We start from the raw sequence: 23,612 nt of genomic DNA, 5'->3' as shown, positions 1-23,612 counted from the left end.
ATGTGAAAGCTTTTGCACATGCCTCAATTAGTATTTTATTTTAATATAGTTAGGTTTTAGTTGAGAATCAGGCCCTTTTCCATCATGCAGAGTTACAAGCTAGTCTTGATAAACACAAAGACTATACAGTACCAGTGCTTTATTTGGGAGAAAAAGAAGAAATATATTTGACCTCGACGTGATTTGAACACGCAACCTTCTGATCTGGAGTCAGACGCGCTACCGTTGCGCCACGAGGTCTATATTGAGAATGTAAATACATTCTGTATATAACTGCTTGATGTCAGGAAATGTTTACATTCGGACCAGACTTTTATGTTTCGTTTATACTGGATTCAACACAGGTCGAATACTAAATGGCGACCATATTTAATTAGTTCATTTCCATGAATACAAATAGCTATAGGGGATTGTTCATTAAATTGTTAAACACCAGGTAACCTTTTCACCAGATTACCATTTAATCATTACATATTTTTCTTGTTGCTATTTTACAATCTATATACGATTTTCAGCATTTACTCATATATTACACCCACAAATCAACTCAAATTCTTACTGAACCGGCAATGGAGAAAGAGTTAGTTGTGTGTAGGTCTACGTGTTGTTCCACCTCAAAACATTGTACAGAATAACATGAAACTAACTTCATATAAACAAACAGGAAAATAAAATCTCTCATAGTTGTCAGGTCATGGCAGTGCGCTTGCATTAACCTTCCCTGGTGGTCTAGTGGTTAGGATTCGGCGCTCTCACCGCCGCGGCCCGGGTTCGATTCCCGGTCAGGGAACAATACTTTTGACAGTCAGCTTTTCTTACCATAAGAGGCGTGCAGGAAGCATTAGATCTGTCAAGCTGATAAACCACCCACACGTTTACTGTCTAACCACTGACAGCTGCACACTGGCACTACACTTTACAAGTTCTTTACTAAGGTAGGACACAACAAGCTCTCTATTTATTATAGTTATTAAACACCTACTTAAAGGTAACTTTATGTGTTTTATGATGGGTGATTTTTAATCTAGGGTTGCCAGCCTCCTTTGTACATGTATCAGTTTGCTTAAAGAATGCTTTTAATTTATTATTAAGGTGCCTTCTGGCAAGTGTGAGACAACAATTTCTTGGTCTCCCATAAATGTCATTTTTGTCCAGTCTTGTTTTAGTGGTAAAATCATGAAAGTTGACAATCATTGAGAAGAGCAAAGTCTGCTGTTTTTAGAAGTTTGTTGTGTTTTTTTGTGACGTCTTGAATATACAGTCTGTGTACTCTTGGAAGAATATCAATCGACCGGCCACTTCTGGAAAAAGTAATTTTCTTTGTTGGAAGAAAATGACTTTACAGTAGTTTGCTGGAGCCTCTGAGCCTGAAAATGAGTTTTTTGTCATTTCCAGGATGGTATATTTTGAGAACTTATCTATTTCCAAATTTCTTTTGATTTTTAGGCTGTAGTTGTAGGCTGGGGGTTGCCTACAATAGTTAAACCCAATTATTAACTTAGTTTGGTTAGTTAGTTGAATTAAATAAGGGGCAGGATTTTTAACTTTTTTAACACAAAGCACTTTGTGACTTACAATGAACTTTGACAGTGGCGATACTACGAGGGATCTTCAAAAAGTTTCCACACTTTTATATTTTTGTTGGAAACGGTGAGGGTGGGAGGAGTAGTAATTGGTCGTGTCTGAGAGAGCTTATAGTCCGAATTTAGCACCATCTGATTTCCACCTTTTTGAACACTCAGAGAAGCTTTAAAGGGAAGATTTTCATGTGATGATGATGTGAAAGCAGCGGTGTATCAGTGGCTACACGCTCAATCAAAAATATTTTTTGCTGATGGTATTAAAAAGTTGGTTAGATGCTGGGGAAAATGCATCAGAAGGTGACTATGTAGAAAAGTGATGTCATTTGTTTTTGAAATTCTTAATAAATAAAGTTTTTAAAAAGTGCTGAAACTTTTTGAAGAACAGTTGTAAAATACTGGAAAACTGGATAATTGAATGAGGCATTTCTTTTGCAAAATTTGACACTTTCTCAGATTTGCATCATGTATGTTTTTTTTATTAATGCATGTTGTTTGCAATTCAAATGTATATGTGGCTTGTTAGTTATCTATGCAAATTGTGACTGTAGGGATTCTTTCCCAAAGATCAACACATTTTCCAACCAAGTCACATATGCATGTTTGGTAATTCTGCAATTACCTATTGTTTGTTCCTTAGCTTGTTAACTATTTTTAACAAAATAATAAAAAAGATGGCCCAATTACATTTATATAAACTTAGTTTTTACAAAGTATTACAACTTAATATCAAGCAGTTGTATAACCTTTCATGTTTCCATTGTGTAAGCATGGGACATGAAAATCTTTGTCATTTTAAATGTATATACTCTATATTTTTTCATACACATGTACAAACGGTTTGTGGTCTCATACATAACCAAGAAAGACCCTAAAATAAATGTTTTGTTGTCCTGCATCTACTTATTTATTTGTATTTATTTGCAGCTATCATGCCTGTCAGTTAAACTGTCTTCATGACTTACCCATTTTAACCTTTTACTTAATCTGCATCTATGGACAGATGGTGGCACGATCAGTCATTTTTAAACTCTGGAATGCAAAAGTCCCTAAAACAAAGCAATTTACAAAGATGGCGTTATAGATTGTCAAGTATTACTTCTAAAGAATAATAACACTCTAAAGAGAAAATGCACATTCTGCCATTAACCTATACAGCACCTAAAAGAACAGGAACCACTATATATTTGCTGGTGATTTGTTCATAAAATACAATGAATACATTTACCATTCTAATGTGTAGGTGCCTCAAACTCTTTACTTGAAGACTAATGGAGAAAATATATGTGACAATCCGAACATCATCAGACCCTATCGCAGGATCATACAACACGCTTTGGATCTCACTGATTGGATCTCAGTCAAAGTGTCCACCATTTAGAGCTACTTCAGACAAAGGGGAGCTCTTGGCTGGCTCAGTAAGGACTATATTTAGTTTTAAAGGCTACACTAAAAATTAAGATAAAAAGCCAAATGTACCTTTCTATTAAATGTGCATTTTTTTCTTACTGAGGTAGACTTACACTGTCAAGATCAAGCCTGATGCGAACATAGGCAATGTTGTTCTTGTACGTTTGAGACTTGAGGCTCGGCCAGGCTTCCCCGATCTTGCCTGGCACTGTCTGGACATTCAGGTGAAGCTGACTGCTAATGCCACTGAGGTGGGGTGCTTTCCATGTCACAGATGGATCAAAAGTTCAGATGGTGATGTGGTACTGCGCAGTGACAGAGGTAAGCTGTGTATTTAAGGTATTTGTTTCAGTGATAATATAACGCCTTCCTAAAATGTACACTCAACCACATGAGAAATGTAGATAAAATTTGACACTAGCAGTTATTTTCCAGGTCACATGCTGCTCATACAAAAAGAACAATGTATAACAATCTAGCTTATCACTTGTAAACATCTTTTGGAGAACAATATTTTCTTCACTCAATTAGGATGTTATCTCATAGCTGTTATTTCTCTTATTTGACTTCTTAAACATTGCACGTAGTAGTTTATGGTCAGTTTCTCACACCATTCTACTGCCAGTTTATCTTTGATGGGTAAAAGTAAATTAATTAAACATGAGCTACAGACATGAACATGAGCTTTTTTGTATTAATATTGTTAGTGTGCCTGCTAAATTGGGAGTCACTGCAGATACTGAAAGACCACCGTGCCAAAGAGCTGAAGAGTAAACAACAACACATCAGGTATTTCAAAATGCAGCCACCATCTCATGTTTTTAAACAAAATAAAATGTATTAAAATACTTTATACCCCGTGGATTAACTGGTTTTACAGTCAGAGATGACAGTTTCATTTTGCCCTGCAGATGGAAAACTTTTTTGGAGGGCACCATTCGTTGCATAGACATGACCAGCGTCCAGGCTCTTGATCCAAACTTAAGTTTTACCCGGCAAAGGTAAACCTTTCTGAAATGTTTTATATAAAAATCCACAACATTTACTAAATAAATGAAAGTTTTAATTTTAGTAAAGACTATACACTTGCATCTTTTTGGTCTTATAGCCCAAGCCTTAACTTACACTACCTGAGGGGATTTACTGACCGAGCAGAATCCTGGAAAAGCCTGGGTGAACTAGAGATGCTATTTCTTTACAACGGACAAGACAATGCTGTAGCCAGTATGCTGACAGTGATCATGTTTTCATAGCAGTATTCACTTTAGTTACAAACTAAATAAAAACATGTAATTCCACTGCACATATTTACACTCTGAATTTACTTTACCCCCGTTGTTTCCTTTCTGTTTTAAGAGTACGTTCAGGCTCACTGGAGAGAGGACAATTTTTTTGGTTATCAGTGTCTTAACGGATGCAACCCTCTACAGATCAGACAGATCCACAGTCTTCCACCTAACCTAGCTGTCACATCCGAGATGCTCAGGGGTTTCCTACCACTGTGTTCTTCTTTAGAGCAGGAGTTGAAGGTATGTGTTACCTTGTTACTTTTGCTTCAAGTTGGTGATTACGAGTGAATCGAGGCACAGTGACCATGCTAGAGCTCCTGCATGTAATATATAAATGATTTTACTGTAATTTCTAAACATCTGAAAGCAACATCAGCTTGTTCAAAGCAGGAATCCATACATCCTTACAGAATGATCCATCCTTGATTGCAACACTCATCATTAAATGAAATTAGTCAATGAAATTACAGTAAAATCATTTATACATTAAATGCAGGAGCTCTAGAAATCTTTTCATTACCTGGCAGAGATACTCAGCCAATCCACCTTATAATATTTAGTAATAAACCAAAATACCAAGAAGAAAACTGACACAGATACAGTGAGAACAGGAGAAAGGTTCTTAGGACCCATGTTGCTATGCAGTATTCATTCCACTAGCTGTGCCACCAGACTAAAATAAGTCTTAACAAAAATTTGTTTACACAGTTTAAAGAAATGTCCTCGAGTGAGTTTAACCTGATCCAACAATGATAACACTCCAATACATGTTTTGTGCATCGTAGAAAGGAACTATATTTCTTCTGAACTATGAGATACTTGATCAGTTGCCTGCAAATGTTATTAATGGCAAACAATCGTACCTGGCTGCTCCTCTGTGCCTACTGCACTACAACCAACATGAAGAGCTAAAACCCATTGCCATCCAGGTATGTCTGGACATCAGTTTAACTCACATTATTGCATATAATATGGTATATAACTTATATTAGATAACCTGAATACTTAAAAAACAGATTGCATATTTAATTCCAGCTCCAGCAGACTCCTGGCCCTCTAAACCCATTGTTCCTGCCCTCCGATCCTGCACCTGACTGGCTGTTAGCAAAGATTTGGGTCCGTAACGCAGATTTTCAGGTTCACCAGCTGCTCTCCCACTTCATGCGCACTCACCTGGTGGGAGAAGTGTGCTGCATTGCCACCCTCAGGAATCTACCAGAAGTACACCCTCTGCACCAGGTAAATAAAAACAAATACCAGGAAAAATGCTTTCTTGTTAGATTCATAAAAAAATAATGAAAATATTCCTGCTAGGTTCTGTCCTGCTGTAATCCTACCTAAGTTAGGTTGTTCTTCATATGTAGCTTTTCATTGTGTGTATTGCTCAAAAGAAATAAGTAACAATGAGAAAAGAACTGCTTTGTTACATAAATGTTTTGATCTTGGTGAGCTAGTGTGCTAACATTGGCTTCTTAGCAAAATCTATTTTTTATTAGTTCAGTAACATTAGTAACTTTAATAGTCATGTTTATGTTTATGTTAATTTTTTTATCTTTTAAAACTTTTTGAGACAATGATAATGGCAACAGATAATCTTTCTGGATCTCAAATATGTGTCCCAAACACTCGTTTACCATTGGCATCACTCTTATCGATAATTTAGGCATACTGTTTGTTATGTGGTGTGGGATTTGGAATCCAGCCTTAAATTCTTTAAATATCTATTAACCTGAACTGAAACAAAAAGTGATATGATTGTTGTGGTTGTTAATTTTTTTTCACATTGCTGGCTTCTTTTTTAGCTTTTGGTGCCTCATATAAAGAACACTCTTCAGATCAATATCCAGGCTCGGGGCTATCTTCTGGACGCTAATGGTGTATTTGACAAGGCTAGTATATTTCATTACAGAACTGATTTAAGCATGTGAGTGTGTTGTTTGATTAGATTTGTGGGTACCAGAACTTTCTGTTCACTTACAGTAAGTTAGATTACACTGTTTACTTTTTCTACATCAGGCCATAGGTTGTGGCCTGAAAGCAGCACCTATCCTCCTTGCTCGTGGAACACAACAATTGCATTATACTTCACTGTGTGTACCGGATGACCTGAAAGAACGAGGGGTGGACAAACTGCCAAACTGTTACTATGCACAGGATGCTCTGAGGGTGTGGAATGCACTTTACAGGTGCTTTAAAAGATTATACAATTATACAGTAGATTAGGGTCACTTTCACTATCTCAGTTTTACTTACATGTGTTTTGTTGTTAAAGACATTTAATCTTACCACTTAAAATTCGTTGTTTGTATTCAAGGTGTCACTTTTCATTGGCCTTTAAATTTGGGCAGTTAGCTAGAAAGCTATTAATACACACCAGTTACTGATAATAAATGTTATTGAATAAACACTTTATTAATCAATTTAAAGAAAAACAATATGTAAAGTGAGTACCACTGACTGGTTTTCCCAGACAGTTACATCTAAAAAAAAACATATATGGTGCTTATTGGAATAATTTTAAATTTTATTCCACATTAATTTACTATTGCAATGAACTGTTGTGGCATTGAATTTAAGTGAGCATTTGAACATGTTGTTTATATAGGTTTGTGGTAAACTGGGTGGACCTGTATTACCCCGATGACCAGGAAGTCCAACATGACTCAGAGCTCCAGAACTGGATTAAGGAAATCCATGTGGAGGGATTTCTTGGCCTCACGCACACAGGTACACACAGCGATAACAACACACATGATGCATTCAACTGTAAATCATTTTTTCCATTCTGTTCATAACACTACAGCAAATAATCTGCAATTGGCTTATACATTCCTAAGTATCAGAAAAGGCATCATTTCATGCCTGCTTTTGTTTTAGATTTTCTTCTTGCCGGTATGTTGTTAAATAGAAATAAAAAGTTTATAAAAAGCTAAAAGTTATTTTAACTTCTTAACACACAAACTAATCAAAATTGTCAGATTTAAGGCGCTGTTAATTAAAGCTCATGTGGAAAACCAAAGCAACAACAAAAAAATAAATCATAATAATTACAATGTCATAAATCTATACCCCATCAACCAGATGTAACTTATTTCTAGCACCACTAGATGGGGATGATGTCTGTACATGATTTTGAACTTCACTTTAAAAGTCACTTGAATGTTAAATATTTTAGTTCGGCTTTTCAGTATAGGTAATAATAAATACAATCCAACAAAGTTATTCGTTGATTTTTTAAAAGTTATATTTACCAAATAATTTCCTTTCGTACAGCCAGGATGGATAAGTGTTTTACTCTACTCAGAATGAAAGTGTCAGCTGCCTTTTTCTTGACGTATTGCTTTGATGATGAAGAAAAAATAAAATGTTAAGCTCCTTCGGCAGGAGGTTGAAGTAAAGATGTGTGAGGAAAAGCTTACAGCACCTGGTATTCCCAGGCGGTCTCCCATCCAAGTACTAACCAGGCCCGACCCTGCTTAGCTTCCGAGATCAGACGAGATCGGGCGTTCTCAGGGTGGTGTGGCCGTAAGCGAGTGATGCTGTAAATAGTTTCCCTTTTATAGTCGTCCATCATTTTAAAAAGCTTTCGATAGTGGCAAAACACGACAAGAACAACACACACCGTTCAGCTGCTAAACCCTTTTCACCTCCATTTTCTTCAAAACACCACAACAAATCAGCAGCATTCGGCTTTTCTTTCCTATGTACCAGAAAAATCGTCATTTCATTCCTGCAACATCTTACAAAACACTTGGGACGGGGGAGCCTTTATAAACTAATCAAGCTCGTCATATTTAAGGCGCTGTTTACTTAAACAAAAGTCTCAAGTGAAAAACCAAAGCAATCATTCATTTATAGACGGTGGTGATTATGCGTTTACGCTTCAACCTATAAACAGTTTTAAAAAATATATATGTTTAAAATAATAACAGTCACGACAACAAATAATCAAAACCTCGAGAAGTGAAAGACTAAATGATGGACGACTATAAAAGGGAAACTATTTACAGCATCACTCGCTTACGGCCATACCACCCTGAGAACGCCCGATCTCGTCTGATCTCGGAAGCTAAGCAGGGTCGGGCCTGGTTAGTACTTGGATGGGAGACCGCCTGGGAATACCAGGTGCTGTAAGCTTTTCCTCACACATCTTTACTTCAACCTCCTGCCAAAGGAGCTTAACATTTTATTTTTTTCTTCATCATCAAAGCAATACGTGAAGAAAAAGGCCAGCTGACACTTTCATTCTGAGTAGAGTAAAACACTTATCCATCCTGGCTGTACGAAAGGACATTATTTAAATAAATAAATAAAAAAAGACGAATAACTTTGTTTTCCTGCTTTAGAAAATCAAAAGTTTCCCTGGATTGCATTTATTATTAACTATACTGAAAAGCTGAATTAAAATATTTAACATTGCAGTGACTTTTAAAGTGAAGTTCAAAATCATGTACAGACATCATCCCCATCTAGTGGTGCTAGAAATAAGTTACATCTGGTTGATGGGGTATAGATTTATGACATTGTAATTATTATTATTCACTTTTTTTTATTATTATTGTTATATTTTTGATTATTTGTTGTCGTGTTTGTTGAGATTTAAATCATTTCTTTTTTGAAAACTGTTTACAGGTTAAAGCGTAAAAGCATAAACACCACCGTCTATAAATGAATGAATTGCTTTGGTCCTCCACTTGAGACTTTTATTTAAACAGACACAATGACAAATAATTAAAAAGACAGTAATAATAAATAATAACAATAATGTCACAAATCTATACCACATCTACGAGATGTAACTTATTTCTAGCACCACTAGATGGGGATGATGCCTGTAGATGATTTTGAACTTCACTTTAAAAGTCAATAAAATGTTCAAGATTTTAATTTGGTTTTTCAGTAAGGTAACAAATACAATCCAGGGTAACGTTTAAATTTCCAAGGCGGTTACACATTGATATTTTTTGTTATATTTACCAAATAATGTCCTTTCGTACAGCCAGGATGGATAAGTGTTTTACTCTACTCAGAATGAAAGTGTCAGCTGGCCTTTTTCTTGACGTATTGCTTTGATAATGAATAAAAAATAAAATGTTAAGCTACTTCGGCAGGAGGTTGAAGTAAAGATGTGTGAGGAAAAACTTACAGCACCTGGTATTCCCAGGCGGTCTCCCATCCAAGTACTAACCAGGCCCGACCCTGCTTAGCTTCCGAGATCAGACGAGATCGGGCGTTCTCAGGGTGGTATGGCCGTAAGCGAGAGATGCTGTAAATAGTTTCCCTTTTATAGTCGTCCATCATTTAGTCTTTCACTTCGATATGTTTAGTCTTTTTCTTTCTTTTATTCTACACGCCCCATTTTAAAAAGCGTTCGATAGTGGCAAAACACGACAAGAACAACACACACCGTTCAGCTGCTAAACCCTTTTCACCTCCATTTTCTTCAAAACACCACAACAAATCAGCAGCATTCGGCTTTTCTTTCCTATGTACCAGACAAATCGTCATTTCATTCCTGCAACATCTTACACAAACACTTGGGACGGGGGAGCCTTTATAAACTAATCAAGCTCGTCATATTTAAGGCGCTGTTTACTTAAACAAAAGTCTCAAGTGAAAAACCAAAGCAATTCATTTATTTATAGACGGTGGTGATTATGCGTTTACGCTTCAACCTATAAACAGTTTTAAAAAATATATATGTTTAAAATAATAACACACACGACAACAAATAATCAAAACCTCGAGAAGTGAAAGACTAAATGATGGACGACTAAAAAAGGGAAACTATTTACAGCATCTCTCGCTTACGGCCATACCACCCTGAGAACGCCCGATCTCGTCTGATCTCGGAAGCTAAGCAGGGTCGGGCCTGGTTAGTACTTGGATGGGAGACCGCCTGGGAATACCAGGTGCTGTAAGCTTTTCCTCACACATCTTTACTTCAACCTCCTGCCGAAGGAGCTTAACATTTTCTTTTTTTCTTCATCATCAAAGCAATACGTCAAGAAAAAGGCCAACTGACACTTTCATTCTGAGTAGAGTAAAACACTTATCCATCCTGGCTGTACGAAAGGACATTATTTAGTAAATATAACTTTTAAAACTGATAGTTCTGGTCCTAAAATCTGATTGTGCTGATAAATTCACACCTATGAGCACCTCACATCATTCCATATTAATACGCCACTGAAAAGAAAAAGTGACTGTTATGTTCGCCCTCATGTTGCCTAGCAACACTGTAAAGAACTACCTGGGGTAGCGGAAGAATGCTTTTTGTGAGTGTTTTTGTAAATTAAAACATTTATAAATTGAACATTGTTGTATTTTATTATATTTTATGTTGACCGCCGTTTTATAAAAGCAATAAGCCACTCGAGACCGTGCGTTACTGCTATGATTTTATCACAGGCAAAGACGTTTTAGGCAAAACAACCTTCCCCATGATAAAATCGCAGTAACGCACGGTCTCTCGTGGCTTATTGCTTTATTTTATCATTGTTGTCTTATTATTATTAATATTATTATTATTATTATTATTAATAATGCATTTATTATTAACTATTCTGAAAAGCCGAATTAAAATCTTCAACATTGAAGTGACTTTCAAAGTGGAGTTTAAAATCATGTACAGACATCATCCCCATCTAGTGGTGCTAGAAATAAGTTACATCTGGTTGATGGGGTATAGATTTGTGACATTATTCATTTTTATTATGATTTATTTTTCGTTGTTGTTGTATTTTTGGTTATTTGTTGTTGTGTTTGTTGTTATTTTAAACAGAATTTACACTCCACAGGTTAAAGTGTAAAAGCATAAACACCACCGTCTATAAATAAATGAATTGCTTTGGTCCTCCACTTGAGACTTTTTGTTTACTTTTAACCAATGAACAGTTTTCAAAAAATAAATTATGTTTAAAATAACAAATAATACAAAAACAAATGTAATTGTAAAATAATATTACAATCCCATCAACCAGATGTAACTTATTTCTAGCACCACTGGATGGGGATGATGTCTGTACATAATTTTGAACTTCACTTTACAAGTCACTTAAACCTTGAAGATTTTCAGTTTAGCTACCAATCCAACCACACCACACCAACGTCTGCATTCCTAGTGATGACGTAAGGACGTCATGACGTAATATCACCATAATAATAATAATAATAATAATAATAATACATTAATAATACATTAATATAATATATATCGTGTATAATATATTATCGTGTTTTTGTTATTTATTCGTCTTTAAAATGTTTTATTTTATTTATCTTACTTACACTTGTGAACAGAGGACTCCGTTTTCCGCTATCTTTCTTGTTTCTTATTCCGCTTTGAACGCCTACGCAGCTCCAGTTGCATTATGGGATACATTAGCGGACCGCAAGTGTGCATCGCTTGCATACTCAAACATGGCTGCCCAATAAGTAGGTCATCCGGGTATTTCTCACGTACCTCTTTATTTATACTATGTATTCGGACATACTAACCGCTCTCGCGTACTCATTTCGCGTACTATTGAGTATGGAAGTATGCGATTCCGGACGCAGCTTCAGTTTTTCTCTCAACTCCCAAAAATCTTCTCAAGTTAGACTTTTGGCCCCGTTTTGACGGGTGGGCAGAATCTTGTCACTCATTGGCTGCTGGAGATAAGCACCGCTCACCGAGTACCTCCTACAGACATCCTTCGTCTTATGGCAGCCTGAAATAGTTTCAACTCCTCTGAAGGAGATGGGGTGTTGTCTGAATTTTCAATTAGCAAGCAGAAATTAGGAAAGGGTTTTTTACAACTTTGTGATCTTGCAAATTTTAGAGGCAACTGCACTCTAAAAAAATGTTGGGCTGAAAACAACCCAACCTGGGTTATTTGGCAACCCAGTGCTGGTTAACTATCGGACAGAACACACGCTGGGTTATTTAAACCCAACTTGTTTGGTTATGTAATTGTGCTGGGTTGTTTCAACAACCCAACTGTAAGGTTCTTTTCTACCCAATGCTGAGTTAATGTCACCATGAATGTTGTTTACTCCAATGCATTGTTTACTGATGCTGATATGTAAATAATAATGCTAATACTACTAATAATGCTACTGTTGCAGCTTCTAATAATAGTTATAATATAATAACAATAATAAAGTCAGCACAAAGATGTTTTTTTATTATTATTTTAAATAAATAAAAAATATTAAGTACAACAATGTATATGGATACACACAAAAAACTAAATTTGAAAATGAAATCAGACAGTTTAATATATTATTTACGCTTATATAAGAGGTTCATGTGTTTCTTTGATTACAGCCCACAGATCATTTGTAGATGTTTGGATAAAAGACGATGCTCTAAAGGATCATACAAACGGGAATGGATTCCCCTGTTCATATTGCTGCAAATACTGCACCATGCTGCTCCACACTGTAAAAAAGGAGCAAAAAGAGATATTAATAAACTAACTATGGTTAAAACATTGGAAATAAATAATAATTAATGTTATTGTAACTTTTGCCCATGCTCACAAACGTTTCACTGAGGTAAAGTCTTATATCCACTGTAGTTAGCAAAGTAAGCTAAAGCTAACTAATTAAACTAAACATATGGTTAGAAATATTTAAAAGATATATTTTATTAGCATTTAAATATTAAAATTAACTGAAAACACTTACCTCAAATACGCTGCTCCTATCCAGCAAATCTCCAATCTGTGCTGTCATCAGGGTTGCCAGATTGCTACAGTGTTAAAACGTATTTCAAAACCTGCCGAAATGCATGGAAAATCACCCAAGCATGCTCATACTAACAAACTAACATTATACTAATAAACTGATATCTTACAGATTAGTTATTATAAATTCAGTGACATTTGAAATATGTTTATTTGCAATGTCGGGATTTATTTAAAATCCTTCCAATCTGGCAACACAAGAATATAAACGTAAACATGCTTATCTCCAGCAGCCAATGAGTGACAAGATCCCGCCCACCCGTCAAAACGGGGCCAGAAGTCTAACTTGAGAAATGTTTGAGTTGAGAGAAAAACTGAGAGAAGCGTAACTGTAAAATACAAAATGAACACAAAATCTGCTCTTTAGGTTCTCAAAATCTGCTTTTTGGTTCTCAATACTATTTTGATGGGCCAAACCTAAAATTGCACTGATATTTAGAAAGAAAAACAAGCCAGGCATTAAATGGAATGATGGTCTGAACACCCAGACGTGTTAATCTGAGCTCTACATCAAACATTTAAATCTTTTTATGAATTTACCTTTCTGCACCGAAAGGCATTTTAAGTTAATTTTCCTGTCTCCAGCCCCCATTCCCCAAACAGTTCACTGCAGCAAGGAGGAGTGATAAGCAAATGGTGGCATAGAAGAAACAGAAGTGACTCTGAAAAGCATTTTCTCCATTTTTGCTCATTTTCTGACAGGTGGTTTGCTGTTAAGACCATTAAAAGTAACTTTGGCTTTGGTCAATGTTTTGCACAGAAGCTTAATCTGTCATTTATTTAGTGTATAGTTGGACAAGGCACTTATATATGTATGTCAGAATGGAAAACTGAACAAACTATTCACAATGTAGGGAAGAGATGCATTTGTAGATGCTGTGTAACGAGTTTTTTTAGGTTTTTTTTTTTTTATTAAATATATTGTCTTTTTGGTTAGACAAGTTTGGTGTGAAGGAACTCCAGTGGCCTGCACAGAGCCCTGAATTTTTTTTACAGATGCTGAATTGGTCTTCGTAAACACAGCATTAGCTTTCACCCTCCCATGCTTCATGACTGCAAGAGGATAGAACAATCTGGAGGTTGGGCGTTTGTTCTAATGTTTGAAAAACTTTAAATTTGATTGTTTTTTATTCAGGTTTTCCACAGTCATTTAAGACAAAATTGGAATTAAGCAAGTTCATCACCATGATGATGTTCACCTGTTCAGCCCTGCATGCAGCTGTCAACTTTTCTCAGGTGGGTTCATTCTTTTTTAGTCATTTGTAAAACTCACTTATTTGTGTTTACATTATTAACTGTTATTAAACCAAGCAAATACAGATAGGACTGTAGTGTGCCTTAAAGTGGCATAGATATTTATTACAACATGGCTAGTTTATAGTGCTGCTCACTATTAAAACTGGTTTTACCTTTGTATTGTAATTGTATTTCCTACTGCTTTTTGACTTAATTAGGTGGATTTTAACTTATGGATGCCCAACTGCCCAGCCGCAATGTGCCGGCCCCCTCCTAATGCAAAAGGCTTAGTGACAGAAGAAGAGATTTTGTCTTTTCTTCCGGATGTGAACAGTACTTGCAATGTGCTCCTCGTACTGTCCATGCTATCACAGCCAGCAGTTAACTTTGTGAGTATAATCAACACCTTTTGTGTCCTGTAGCTCTCGCTGACATGGGTGTAAATATTTAACAATGACATGGGTGTAAATTGTTAACAAAGGTGGGTAGATTACACAAATTATCACGAATCAGATTTCATCAGACAGAAATGTGTACAAAAGTGATTGAAACATAAGTAAATTAAAATATAAGTTATATTGAACCCACTGTTTCAAACCAGTGTTTTTGTTTTTATTTGCATTTTAACTACTGTATTTTTTTTAACTGTACTGATATCTAATTTTTTAAACTGTTATAAAACCTAGAGCAGCAATTATTTTTATACATTTAAGTCTGGTAGTTATTGGGCAGATTTAGCCTTTACTAAAGATGATTATCTAAAGACAAAAAGACCCAATGTTATCATATTATTTATATCAACTATTTTGAGACCTGCTGCCATGAATAGCAAGTTAATAAAAACCACAAATCTATGTTTGTGGCAGTAAATTCCAACACTACAAAAGTAGGTAAGTTTTTTTAATTTAGTAATGTTTTTTTTTTTTTGGCTTATTGTACTGTAGGTGCCCTTGTGCCAGTACCGTGAGTGGTACTTCAGAAGTGGTGACCATCACAGGCTCGTGGAGATGGTATTAAAAGAGCTAGGAGCCATTGCTGATGACATTATCAAAAGAAACAGCAAACTGATGCTTCCATACCCCTACCTCTGCCCAGATTACATTGAAAACAGTGTGGCTATCTGAGTGCAGTAATATAAACCTTTATGTTATAAGTTCAGTTTAAACATGAAAAAAAAACTTGCTATTCTAAGTTCAGACAACTGGTCTGTTGAATGCTGATATGAATTTTTGAACAGTTGCATTTGCATGAACTTGCTTTTATATTACAGAATGTGTATGTATGTCTTTATTAGTGATGCAAACTTCTGCCAATTTGTTTTTATTGATAACCAATTTTCATTAGTTGTCAGTTAACTAATAACAACTGAACTTATAGTGTTCCATTAAAATATCACAATTTTTATGTTATATAAGTTTTTTATTTCATAAAAAAAAACCCATTGTAACACAGTAAACATGTTACTAATGTAGAACAGTAAAAAAACAGTGTGTGTGTGTGTGTGTGTGAACTGTACCCACCGCAACCCTTATTTTTTGTTATATTTGAAAAATAATGTCCTTTCGTACAGCCAGGATGGATAAGTGTTTTACTCTACTCAGAATGAAAGTGTCAGCTGGCCTTTTTCTTGACGTATTGCTTTGATAATGAATAAAAAATAAAATGTTAAGCTCCTTCGGCAGGAGGTCGAAGTAAAGATGTGTGAGGAAAAGCTTACAGCACCTGGTATTCCCAGGCGGTCTCCCATCCAAGTACTAACCAGGCCCGACCCTGCTTAGCTTCCGAGATCAGACGAGATCGGGCGTTCTCAGGGTGGTATGGCCGTAAGCGAGAGACACTGTAAATAGTTTCTCTTTTATAGTCGTCCATCATTTAGTCTTTCACTTCGATATGTTTAGTCTTTTTCTTTCTTTTATTCTACACGCCCCATTTTAAAAAGCTTTCGATAGTGGCAAAACACGACAAGAACAACACACACCGTTCAGCTGCTAAACCCTTTTCACCTCCATTTTCTTCAAAACACCACAACAAATCAGCAGCATTCGGCTTTTCTTTCCTATGTACCAGAAAAATCGTCATTTCATTCCGGCAACATCTTACACAAACACTTGGGACGGGGGAGCCTTTATAAACTAATCAAGCTCGTCATATTTAAGGCGCTGTTTACTTAAACAAAAGTCTCAAGTGAAAAACCAAAGCAATCATTCATTTATAGACGGTGGTGATTATCATACCTGTCAAGTTTTGGATTTAAAAATAAGGGAAATTTTCCGCCGCGCGCTTCGAGCCGTCCCACCAGCCCAACCGAGGTTCAGTATCCCTTACATTTTAAGATAGGTTTACAAGAAATCTAAAATAACCACCTGTGAACCACTTACAAACTACAATTAGATTATCAGAACATGATAGGCCTACCTTTGCATAACTCTGCCCCATCCTGCTCCTCTTAAGAAAGGTAAATTCGATGTCCCATTTCTCTACATATTTACATGCAGTCTTTACTTTTTTTGGCAGGAATGCCCTCTCTCTCCTTGCATCCATCCATCTCTCCCTGTTCCAGGTTTGTTCCCGCTGTGCGCACTAACCTCGCGAGAACTGCCACTTGCAGCAGCCTGGGTGGCAGTTCTCGCGAGGTTAGTGACTATTCTGCCCCTGCTCGTGTGTGTGGCTACAAGCTCGACAGATAGATAACAGTTTCCCAAGAAAAGCCGGAAACCGAAATAATATCCAAAGCTTTACTTAAGACTCACTGTAAAACTGTAAAGCAGACATACAAAATGTGTCTTAGTTACATTTGTTTCCTGAGTGCATTTACGTGACACTGTACATTAAAATTAATAGAACAGAATCATTAGCTTAAAGCTAACTTCTATGGAAAAAACCATATAGATGCTAGCGGTTAGCATTTACAAATTACTCAAGAGATTTAGAACTTATTTTCATACATTAACCAAGGTTTACATCGGAGATAGTCTAAAAATAAAGTTATACAGTAACTAAACATAAAAATACTCACAGGCATATGTTTTCTTGGCCATACAATGCAGAGTAAGAAAAACACAACTAATTAGTTTTCTCATACAGTCCAAACTACCCACTGGAACAGCAAAGGCACAAATGAACGCCAGGGGTCTTCCCTTTGCCCAATGTAAATAACAGAACATCACAGTGACATTTCAGTTTGGAGAGGCACAGGAATGTTTTTAAAATTATAATATAATACGGGAAATTTACGGGAAAATACTAATACGGGAGGACGGCGGGAAAGAGGGGTAAAATACGGTAGTTTTCCGGCCAAAACGGGAGACTTGACAGGTATGGTGATTATGCGTTTACGCTTCAACCTATAAAAAGTTTTAAAAAATATATATGTTTCAAATAATAACAGTCACGACAACAAATAATCAAAACCTCGAGAAGTGAAAGACTAAATGATGGACGACTATAAAAGGGAAACTATTTACAGCATCACTCGCTTACGGCCACACCACCCTGAGAACGCCCGATCTCGTCTGATCTCGGAAGCTAAGCAGGGTCGGGCCTGGTTAGTACTTGGATGGGAGACCGCCTGGGAATACCAGATGCTGTAAGCTTTTCCTCACACATCTTTACTTCAACCTCCTGCCGAAGGAGCTTAACATTTTATTTTTTTCTTCATCATCAAAGCAATACGTGAAGAAAAAGGCAGCTGACACTTTCATTCTGAGTTGAGTAAAACACTTATCCATCCTGGCTGTACGAAAGGACATTATTTAAATAAATAAATAAAAAAACACGAATAACTTTGTTTTCCTGCTTTAGAAAATCAAAAGTTTCCCTGGATTGCATTTATTATTAACTATACTGAAAAGTTGAATTAAAATATTTAACATTGCAGTGACTTTTAAAGTGAAGTTCAAAATCATGTACAGACATCATCCCCATCTAGTGGTGCTAGAAATAAGTTACATCTGGTTGATGGGGTATAGATTTATGACATTGTAATTATTATTATTCACTTTTTTTTATTATTATTGTTATATTTTTGATTATTTGTTGTCGTGTTTGTTGAGATTTAAATCATTTCTTTTTTGAAAACTGTTTACAGGTTAAAGCGTAAAAGCATAAACACCACCGTCTATAAATGAATGAATTGCTTTGGTCCTCCACTTGAGACTTTTATTTAAACAGACACAATGACAAATAATTAAAAAGACAGTAATAATAAATAATAACAATAATGTCACAAATCTATACCACATCTACGAGATGTAACTTATTTCTAGCACCACTAGATGGGGATGATGCCTGTAGATGATTTTGAACTTCACTTTAAAAGTCAATAAAATGTTCAAGATTTTAATTTGGTTTTTCAGTAAGGTAACAAATACAATCCAGGGTAACGTTTAAATTTCCAAGGCGGTTACACATTGACTTTTTTATTATATTTACTAAATAATGTCCTTTCGTACAGCCAGGATGGATAAGTGTTTTACTCTACTCAGAATGAAAGTGTCAGCTGCCTTTTTCTTCACGTATTGCTTTGATAATGAAGAAAAAATAAAATGTTAAGCTCCTTCGGCAGGAGGTTGAAGTAAAGATGTGTGAGGAAAAGCTTACAGCACCTGGTATTCCCAGGCGGTCTCCCATCCAAGTACTAACCAGGCCCGACCCTGCTTAGCTTCCGAGATCAGACGAGATCGGGCGTTCTCAGGGTGGTATGGCCGTAAGCGAGGGACGCTGTAAATAGCGTCCGTTTTATAGTCGTCCATCATTTAGTCTTTCACTTCGATATGTTTAGTCTTTTTCTTTCTTTTATTCTACACGCCCCATTTTAAAAAGCGTTCGATAGTGGCAAAACACGACAAGAACAACACACACCGTTCAGCTGCCAAACCCTTTTCACCTCCATTTTCTTCAAAACACCACAACAAATCAGCAGCATTCGGCTTTTCTTTCCTATGTACCAGAAAAATCGTCATTTCATTCCGGCAACATCTTACAAAAACACTTGGGACGGGGGAGCCTTTATAAACTAATCAAGCTCGTCATATTTAAGGCGCTGTTTACTTAAACAAAAGTCTCAAGTGAAAAACCAAAGCAATTCATTTATTTATAGACGGTGGTGATTATGCGTTTACGCTTCAACCTATAAACAGTTTTAAAAAATATATATGTTTAAAATAATAACAGTCACGACAACAAATAATCAAAACCTCGAGAAGTGAAAGACTAAATGATGGACGACTATAAAACGGAAACTATTTACAGCGTCTCTCGCTTACGGCCACACCACCCTGAGAACGCCCGATCTCGTCTGATCTCGGAAGCTAAGCAGGGTCGGGCCTGGTTAGTACTTGGATGGGAGACCGCCTGGGAATACCAGGTGCTGTAAGCTTTTCCTCACACATCTTTACTTCAACCTCCTGCCGAAGGAGCTTAACATTTTATTTTTTCTTCATCATCAAAGCAATACGTCAAGAAAAAGGCAGCTGACACTTTCATTCTGAGTAGAGTAAAACACTTATCCATCCTGGCTGTACGAAAGAAAATTATTTTGTAAATATAACTTTTAAAAAATCAACGAATAACTTTGTTTTCCTGTTTTAAAAAATCAAAAGTTTCCCTGGATTGCATTTATTATTAACTATACTGAAAAGCCGAATTAAAATATTTAACATTGCAGTGACTTTTAAAGTGAAGTTCAAAATCATGTACAGACATCATCCCCATCTAGTGGTGCTAGAAATAAGTTACATCTGGTTGATTATTCACTTTTTTTTATTATTATTGTTATATTTTTGATTATTTGTTGTCGTGTTTGTTGATATTTAAATCATTTCTTTTTTGAAAACTGTTTACAGGTTAAAGCGTAAAAGCATAAACACCACCGTCTATAAATGAATGAATTGCTTTGGTCCTCCACTTGAGACTTTTATGTAAACAGACACAATGACAAATAATTAAAAAGGCAGAAATTATAAATAAATAATAACAATAACGTCACAAATCTATACCACATGTACAAGATGCAACTTATTTCTACCACTAGATGGGGATGATGCCTGTAGATGATTTTGAACTCCATTTTAAAAGTCACTAAAATGCTAAAGATTTTAATTTGGTTTTTCAGTTAGGTAACAAATGCAATCCATTGAAACGTTTAAATTTCCAAGGCGGTTACACATTGACTTTTTTATTATATTTACTAAATAATTTCCTTTCGTACAGCCAGGATGGATAAGTGTTTTACTCTACTCAGAATGAAAGTGTCAGCTGCCTTTTTCTTGACGTATTGCTTTGATGATGAAGAAAAAATAAAATGTTAAGCTCCTTTGGCAGGAGGTTGAAGTAAAGATGTGTGAGGAAAAGCTTACAGCACCTGGTATTCTCAGGCGGTCTCCCATCCAAGTACTAACCAGGCCCGACCCTGCTTAGCTTCCGAGATCTGACGAGATCGGGCGTTCTCAGGGTGGTATGGCCGTAAGCGAGAGACGCTGTAAATAGTTTCCGTTTTATAGTCGTCCATCATTTAGTCTTTCACTTCGATATGTTTAGTCTTTTTCTTTCTCTAGTCTACACGCCCCATTTTAAAAAGCGTTCGATAGTGGCAAAACACGACAAGAACCCTGAATTGGATAAAGCAGTGGTAAAACAGACAATGAATTGATGAACTTTGTCATATTTTAATGAAAATATATAAAGCACTCAAAGTCCTAAAAAGTTTTCTAAACTAATGGGTAATGTTTCACAATAACCTAATACGTGCATTTGGAAATGTTCATGCTGTTTCACAATCAGGAAAAGATGTTTTAACAAGGCAGACATGCAGTATATTAATCAGTAGCTGTTGGGAAACTTTGTGGTGTGAAATGCAAAAGCTCCCTCTGCAGCAGTAACAACATCTTTAGTTTTACTCAATCTCAAAAAATTGTTCATTTACCTGACAAACTCTTTCCTTTAGCTGCAGTTTTGTGTTTTGCTGAACTAGCACCTTTGTTGAAGACTTTGCAGGTCATGCATTCTGCTTCCTATGAATCACAATTGAGACGAAAACACAGGTTTTTTTTTTGTGATTTAGAAATCCCAGCCGGACACATGTACAGGAAATAAGAGAACATATGGTCACCTTAAATATTAGTAATTGGAAATAGGTTGGGAAAATATTCCCCAGGTTAATCAAAATCACACAAAATTGATTTTATTAAATTATATGAATTGTCTGAATCTTAAGGTCTTAAGTCTTAAGGTTATATAATGTAGTAAAAAAGATATATACAGTATTTGTATATTTGTATAGCACTTTATACAACTACTTTTAAATTCTGGTAGGTTCATTATCGTTTTAAGTAGGACACAATTTTGAAAATCAACTTTCAAAAAAAAAAGAAAAAAAAGTACAACTTTTATTATTTCTACAGTGGGGTCAAAAAGTATTTAGTCAGCCACTGATTGTGCAAGTTCTCCTACTTAGAAAGATGAGAGAGGTCTGTAATTTTCATCATAGCTACACTTCAACTATGAGAGACAAAATAAGAAAAAAAAATCCAGGAAATCACATTGTAGGATTTTTAAAGAGTTTATTTGTAAATTATGGTGGAAAATAAGTATTAAGTCAACAACAAACAAGCAAGATTTCTGGCTCTCACAGACCTGTAACTTCTTCTTTAAGAAGCTCTTCTGTCCTCCACTCGTTACCAGTATTAATGGCACCTGTTTGACCTCGTTATCTGTATAAAAGACACCTGTCCACAGCCTCAAACAGTCAGACTCCAAACTCAACCATGGCCAAGACCAAAGAGCTGTCGAAGGACACCAGGAAGAAAATTGTAGACCTGCACCAGGCTGGGAAGAGTAAATCTACAGTACAATAGGCAAGCAGGTTGGGGTGAATAAATCAACTGTGGGAACAATTGTAAGAAAATGGAAGACATACAAGACCATTGATAATCTCCCTCGATCCCGTGGGGTCAAAAAGATTATGAGAACGGTGAGCAAAAATCCCAGAACTACACGGAGGGACCTGATGAATGACCTGCAGAGAGCTGGGACCAAAGTAACAAAGGCTACTATCAGTATACACACTACGCCGAGAGGGACTCAAATCCTGCAGTGCCAGGCGTGTCCCCCTGCTTAAGCCAGTACATGTCCAGGCCCGTCTGAAGTTTGCCAGAGAGCATATGGATGATCCAGAAGAGGATTGGGAGAAAATCATGTGGTCAGATGAAACCAAAATGGAACTTTTTGGTAAAAACTCAACTCGTCGTGTTTGGAGGAAGAAGAAAAACCCAAGAACACCATACCTACTGTGAAGCATGGGGGTGGAAACATCATGCTTTGGGGCTGTTTTTCTGCAAAGGGGACAGGACGACTGATCCGTGTTAAGGGAAGAATGAACGGGGCCATGTATCGTGAGATTTTAAGCCAAAATCTCCTTCAATCAGTGAGAGCATTGAAGATGGAACGTGGCTGGGTCTTCCAGCATGACAATGATCCCAAACACACCACTCGGGCAATGAAGGAGTGGCTCCGTAAAAAGCATTTCAAGGTCCTGGAGTGGCCTAGCCAGTCTCCAGACCTCAACCCCATAGAAAATTTGTGGAGTCCGTGTTGCCCAGCGACAGCCCCAAAACATCACTGCTCTAGAGGAGATCTGCATGGAGGAATGGGCCAAAATACCAGCTACAGTGTGTGCAAACCTGGTGAAGACTTACAGGAAATGTTTGACCTCTGTCATTGCCAACATAGGTTATGTTACAAAGTATTGAGTTGAACTTTTGTTATTGACCAAATACTTATTTTCCACCATAATTTACAAATAAATTCTTTAAAAATCCTACAATGTGATTACCTGGATTTTTTTTTCTCATTTTGTCTCTCATAGTTGAGGTGTACCTGTGATGAAAATTACAGACCTCTCATCTTTCTAAGTAGGAGAACCTGCACAATCAGTGGCTGACTAAATACTTTTTGGCCCCACTGTATCAGTAGCCTAGTGTTTACAATCCAGTGTTATCCTCCTAATATGCTGGTCAGCTTCTTACAGGGGCGTAAGGGGGGGTAATATTATATATTATATATAACAATATAATAAAATTTCAATATATATATGAAATTTGTTAAGGGGGGCCCAAATTTTTTTTTTTTGCATTGGGGCCCATGAGCTCCTAGTTATGCCTCTGGCTTCTTACTAGCATGCAAGCATAGCAAGACTATATATATACAGTGTATCACAAAAGTGAGTACACCCCTCACATTTCTGCAGATATTTAAGTATATATTTTCATGGGACAACACTGACAAAATGACACTTTGACACAATGAAAAGTAGTCTGTGTGCAGCTTATATAACAGTGTAAATTTATTCTTCTCTCAAAATAACTCAA

General features: G+C 36.3%; 1 protein-coding gene and 11 non-coding genes across 12 annotated transcripts; 6 read left to right on the top strand and 6 right to left on the bottom strand.

Annotated features, from left to right (window-relative positions):
* Positions 1 to 168: 168 nt before the first annotated feature.
* Positions 169 to 240, bottom strand: trnaw-cca (transfer RNA tryptophan (anticodon CCA)). Its single transcript has one exon. It is a non-coding gene; the product is annotated as a tRNA-Trp (tRNA).
* Positions 241 to 718: 478 nt separating this feature from the next.
* trnae-cuc (transfer RNA glutamic acid (anticodon CUC)) lies at positions 719 to 790 on the top strand. Its single transcript has one exon. It is a non-coding gene; the product is annotated as a tRNA-Glu (tRNA).
* Positions 791 to 2,851: 2,061 nt separating this feature from the next.
* On the top strand, positions 2,852 to 15,572 carry zgc:152891 (uncharacterized protein LOC767741 homolog). The gene is made up of 14 exons (XM_063011600.1): positions 2,852 to 2,998; positions 3,098 to 3,311; positions 3,698 to 3,779; positions 3,902 to 3,991; positions 4,099 to 4,214; positions 4,347 to 4,519; positions 5,065 to 5,208; positions 5,315 to 5,518; positions 6,082 to 6,168; positions 6,296 to 6,465; positions 6,885 to 7,006; positions 14,147 to 14,247; positions 14,466 to 14,636; positions 15,192 to 15,572. The coding sequence occupies exons 1-14, from the start codon at positions 2,852 to 2,854 to the stop codon at positions 15,369 to 15,371; spliced, it is 2,001 nt and encodes a 666-aa protein (XP_062867670.1). The 3' UTR covers positions 15,372 to 15,572.
* LOC134330983 (5S ribosomal RNA) lies at positions 7,692 to 7,810 on the bottom strand. Its single transcript, XR_010015062.1, has one exon. It is a non-coding gene; the product is annotated as a 5S ribosomal RNA (ribosomal RNA).
* LOC134331013 (5S ribosomal RNA) lies at positions 8,298 to 8,416 on the top strand. Its single transcript, XR_010015084.1, has one exon. It is a non-coding gene; the product is annotated as a 5S ribosomal RNA (ribosomal RNA).
* LOC134330981 (5S ribosomal RNA) lies at positions 9,419 to 9,537 on the bottom strand. Its single transcript, XR_010015060.1, has one exon. It is a non-coding gene; the product is annotated as a 5S ribosomal RNA (ribosomal RNA).
* Positions 10,085 to 10,203, top strand: LOC134331001 (5S ribosomal RNA). The gene has a single exon (XR_010015073.1). It is a non-coding gene; the product is annotated as a 5S ribosomal RNA (ribosomal RNA).
* Positions 15,573 to 15,957: 385 nt separating the features above from the next.
* LOC134330989 (5S ribosomal RNA) lies at positions 15,958 to 16,076 on the bottom strand. The gene has a single exon (XR_010015065.1). It is a non-coding gene; the product is annotated as a 5S ribosomal RNA (ribosomal RNA).
* A 1,645-nt stretch (positions 16,077 to 17,721) lies between these two features.
* On the top strand, positions 17,722 to 17,840 carry LOC134330984 (5S ribosomal RNA). The gene has a single exon (XR_010015063.1). It is a non-coding gene; the product is annotated as a 5S ribosomal RNA (ribosomal RNA).
* A 999-nt stretch (positions 17,841 to 18,839) lies between these two features.
* On the bottom strand, positions 18,840 to 18,958 carry LOC134330980 (5S ribosomal RNA). The gene has a single exon (XR_010015059.1). It is a non-coding gene; the product is annotated as a 5S ribosomal RNA (ribosomal RNA).
* A 547-nt stretch (positions 18,959 to 19,505) lies between these two features.
* On the top strand, positions 19,506 to 19,624 carry LOC134330982 (5S ribosomal RNA). Its single transcript, XR_010015061.1, has one exon. It is a non-coding gene; the product is annotated as a 5S ribosomal RNA (ribosomal RNA).
* Positions 19,625 to 20,596: 972 nt separating this feature from the next.
* On the bottom strand, positions 20,597 to 20,715 carry LOC134331025 (5S ribosomal RNA). Its single transcript, XR_010015095.1, has one exon. It is a non-coding gene; the product is annotated as a 5S ribosomal RNA (ribosomal RNA).
* Between the last annotated feature and the right edge of the window lie 2,897 nt (positions 20,716 to 23,612).

Source organism: Trichomycterus rosablanca, chromosome 16, assembly GCF_030014385.1.
Source record: "Trichomycterus rosablanca isolate fTriRos1 chromosome 16, fTriRos1.hap1, whole genome shotgun sequence".
Classification (NCBI taxonomy): Eukaryota; Metazoa; Chordata; class Actinopteri; order Siluriformes; family Trichomycteridae; genus Trichomycterus; species Trichomycterus rosablanca.
This window is presented reverse-complemented; position numbering and strand designations above follow the sequence as displayed.

What these genes read in the sequence shown, in the direction of transcription:
- zgc:152891 (XM_063011600.1), top strand. Translation starts at nt 2,852, where the DNA reads ATGGAGAAAATATATGTGACAATCCGAACATCATCAGACCCTATCGCA. An exon ending in GGTACTGCGCAGTGACAGAG is followed by an intron (nt 3,312 to 3,697) that starts GTAAGCTGTGTA and finishes TAATATTGTTAG; the next exon opens with TGTGCCTGCTAAATTGGGAG. An exon ending in CTAATGGTGTATTTGACAAG is followed by an intron (nt 6,169 to 6,295) that starts GCTAGTATATTT and finishes TTTCTACATCAG; the next exon opens with GCCATAGGTTGTGGCCTGAA.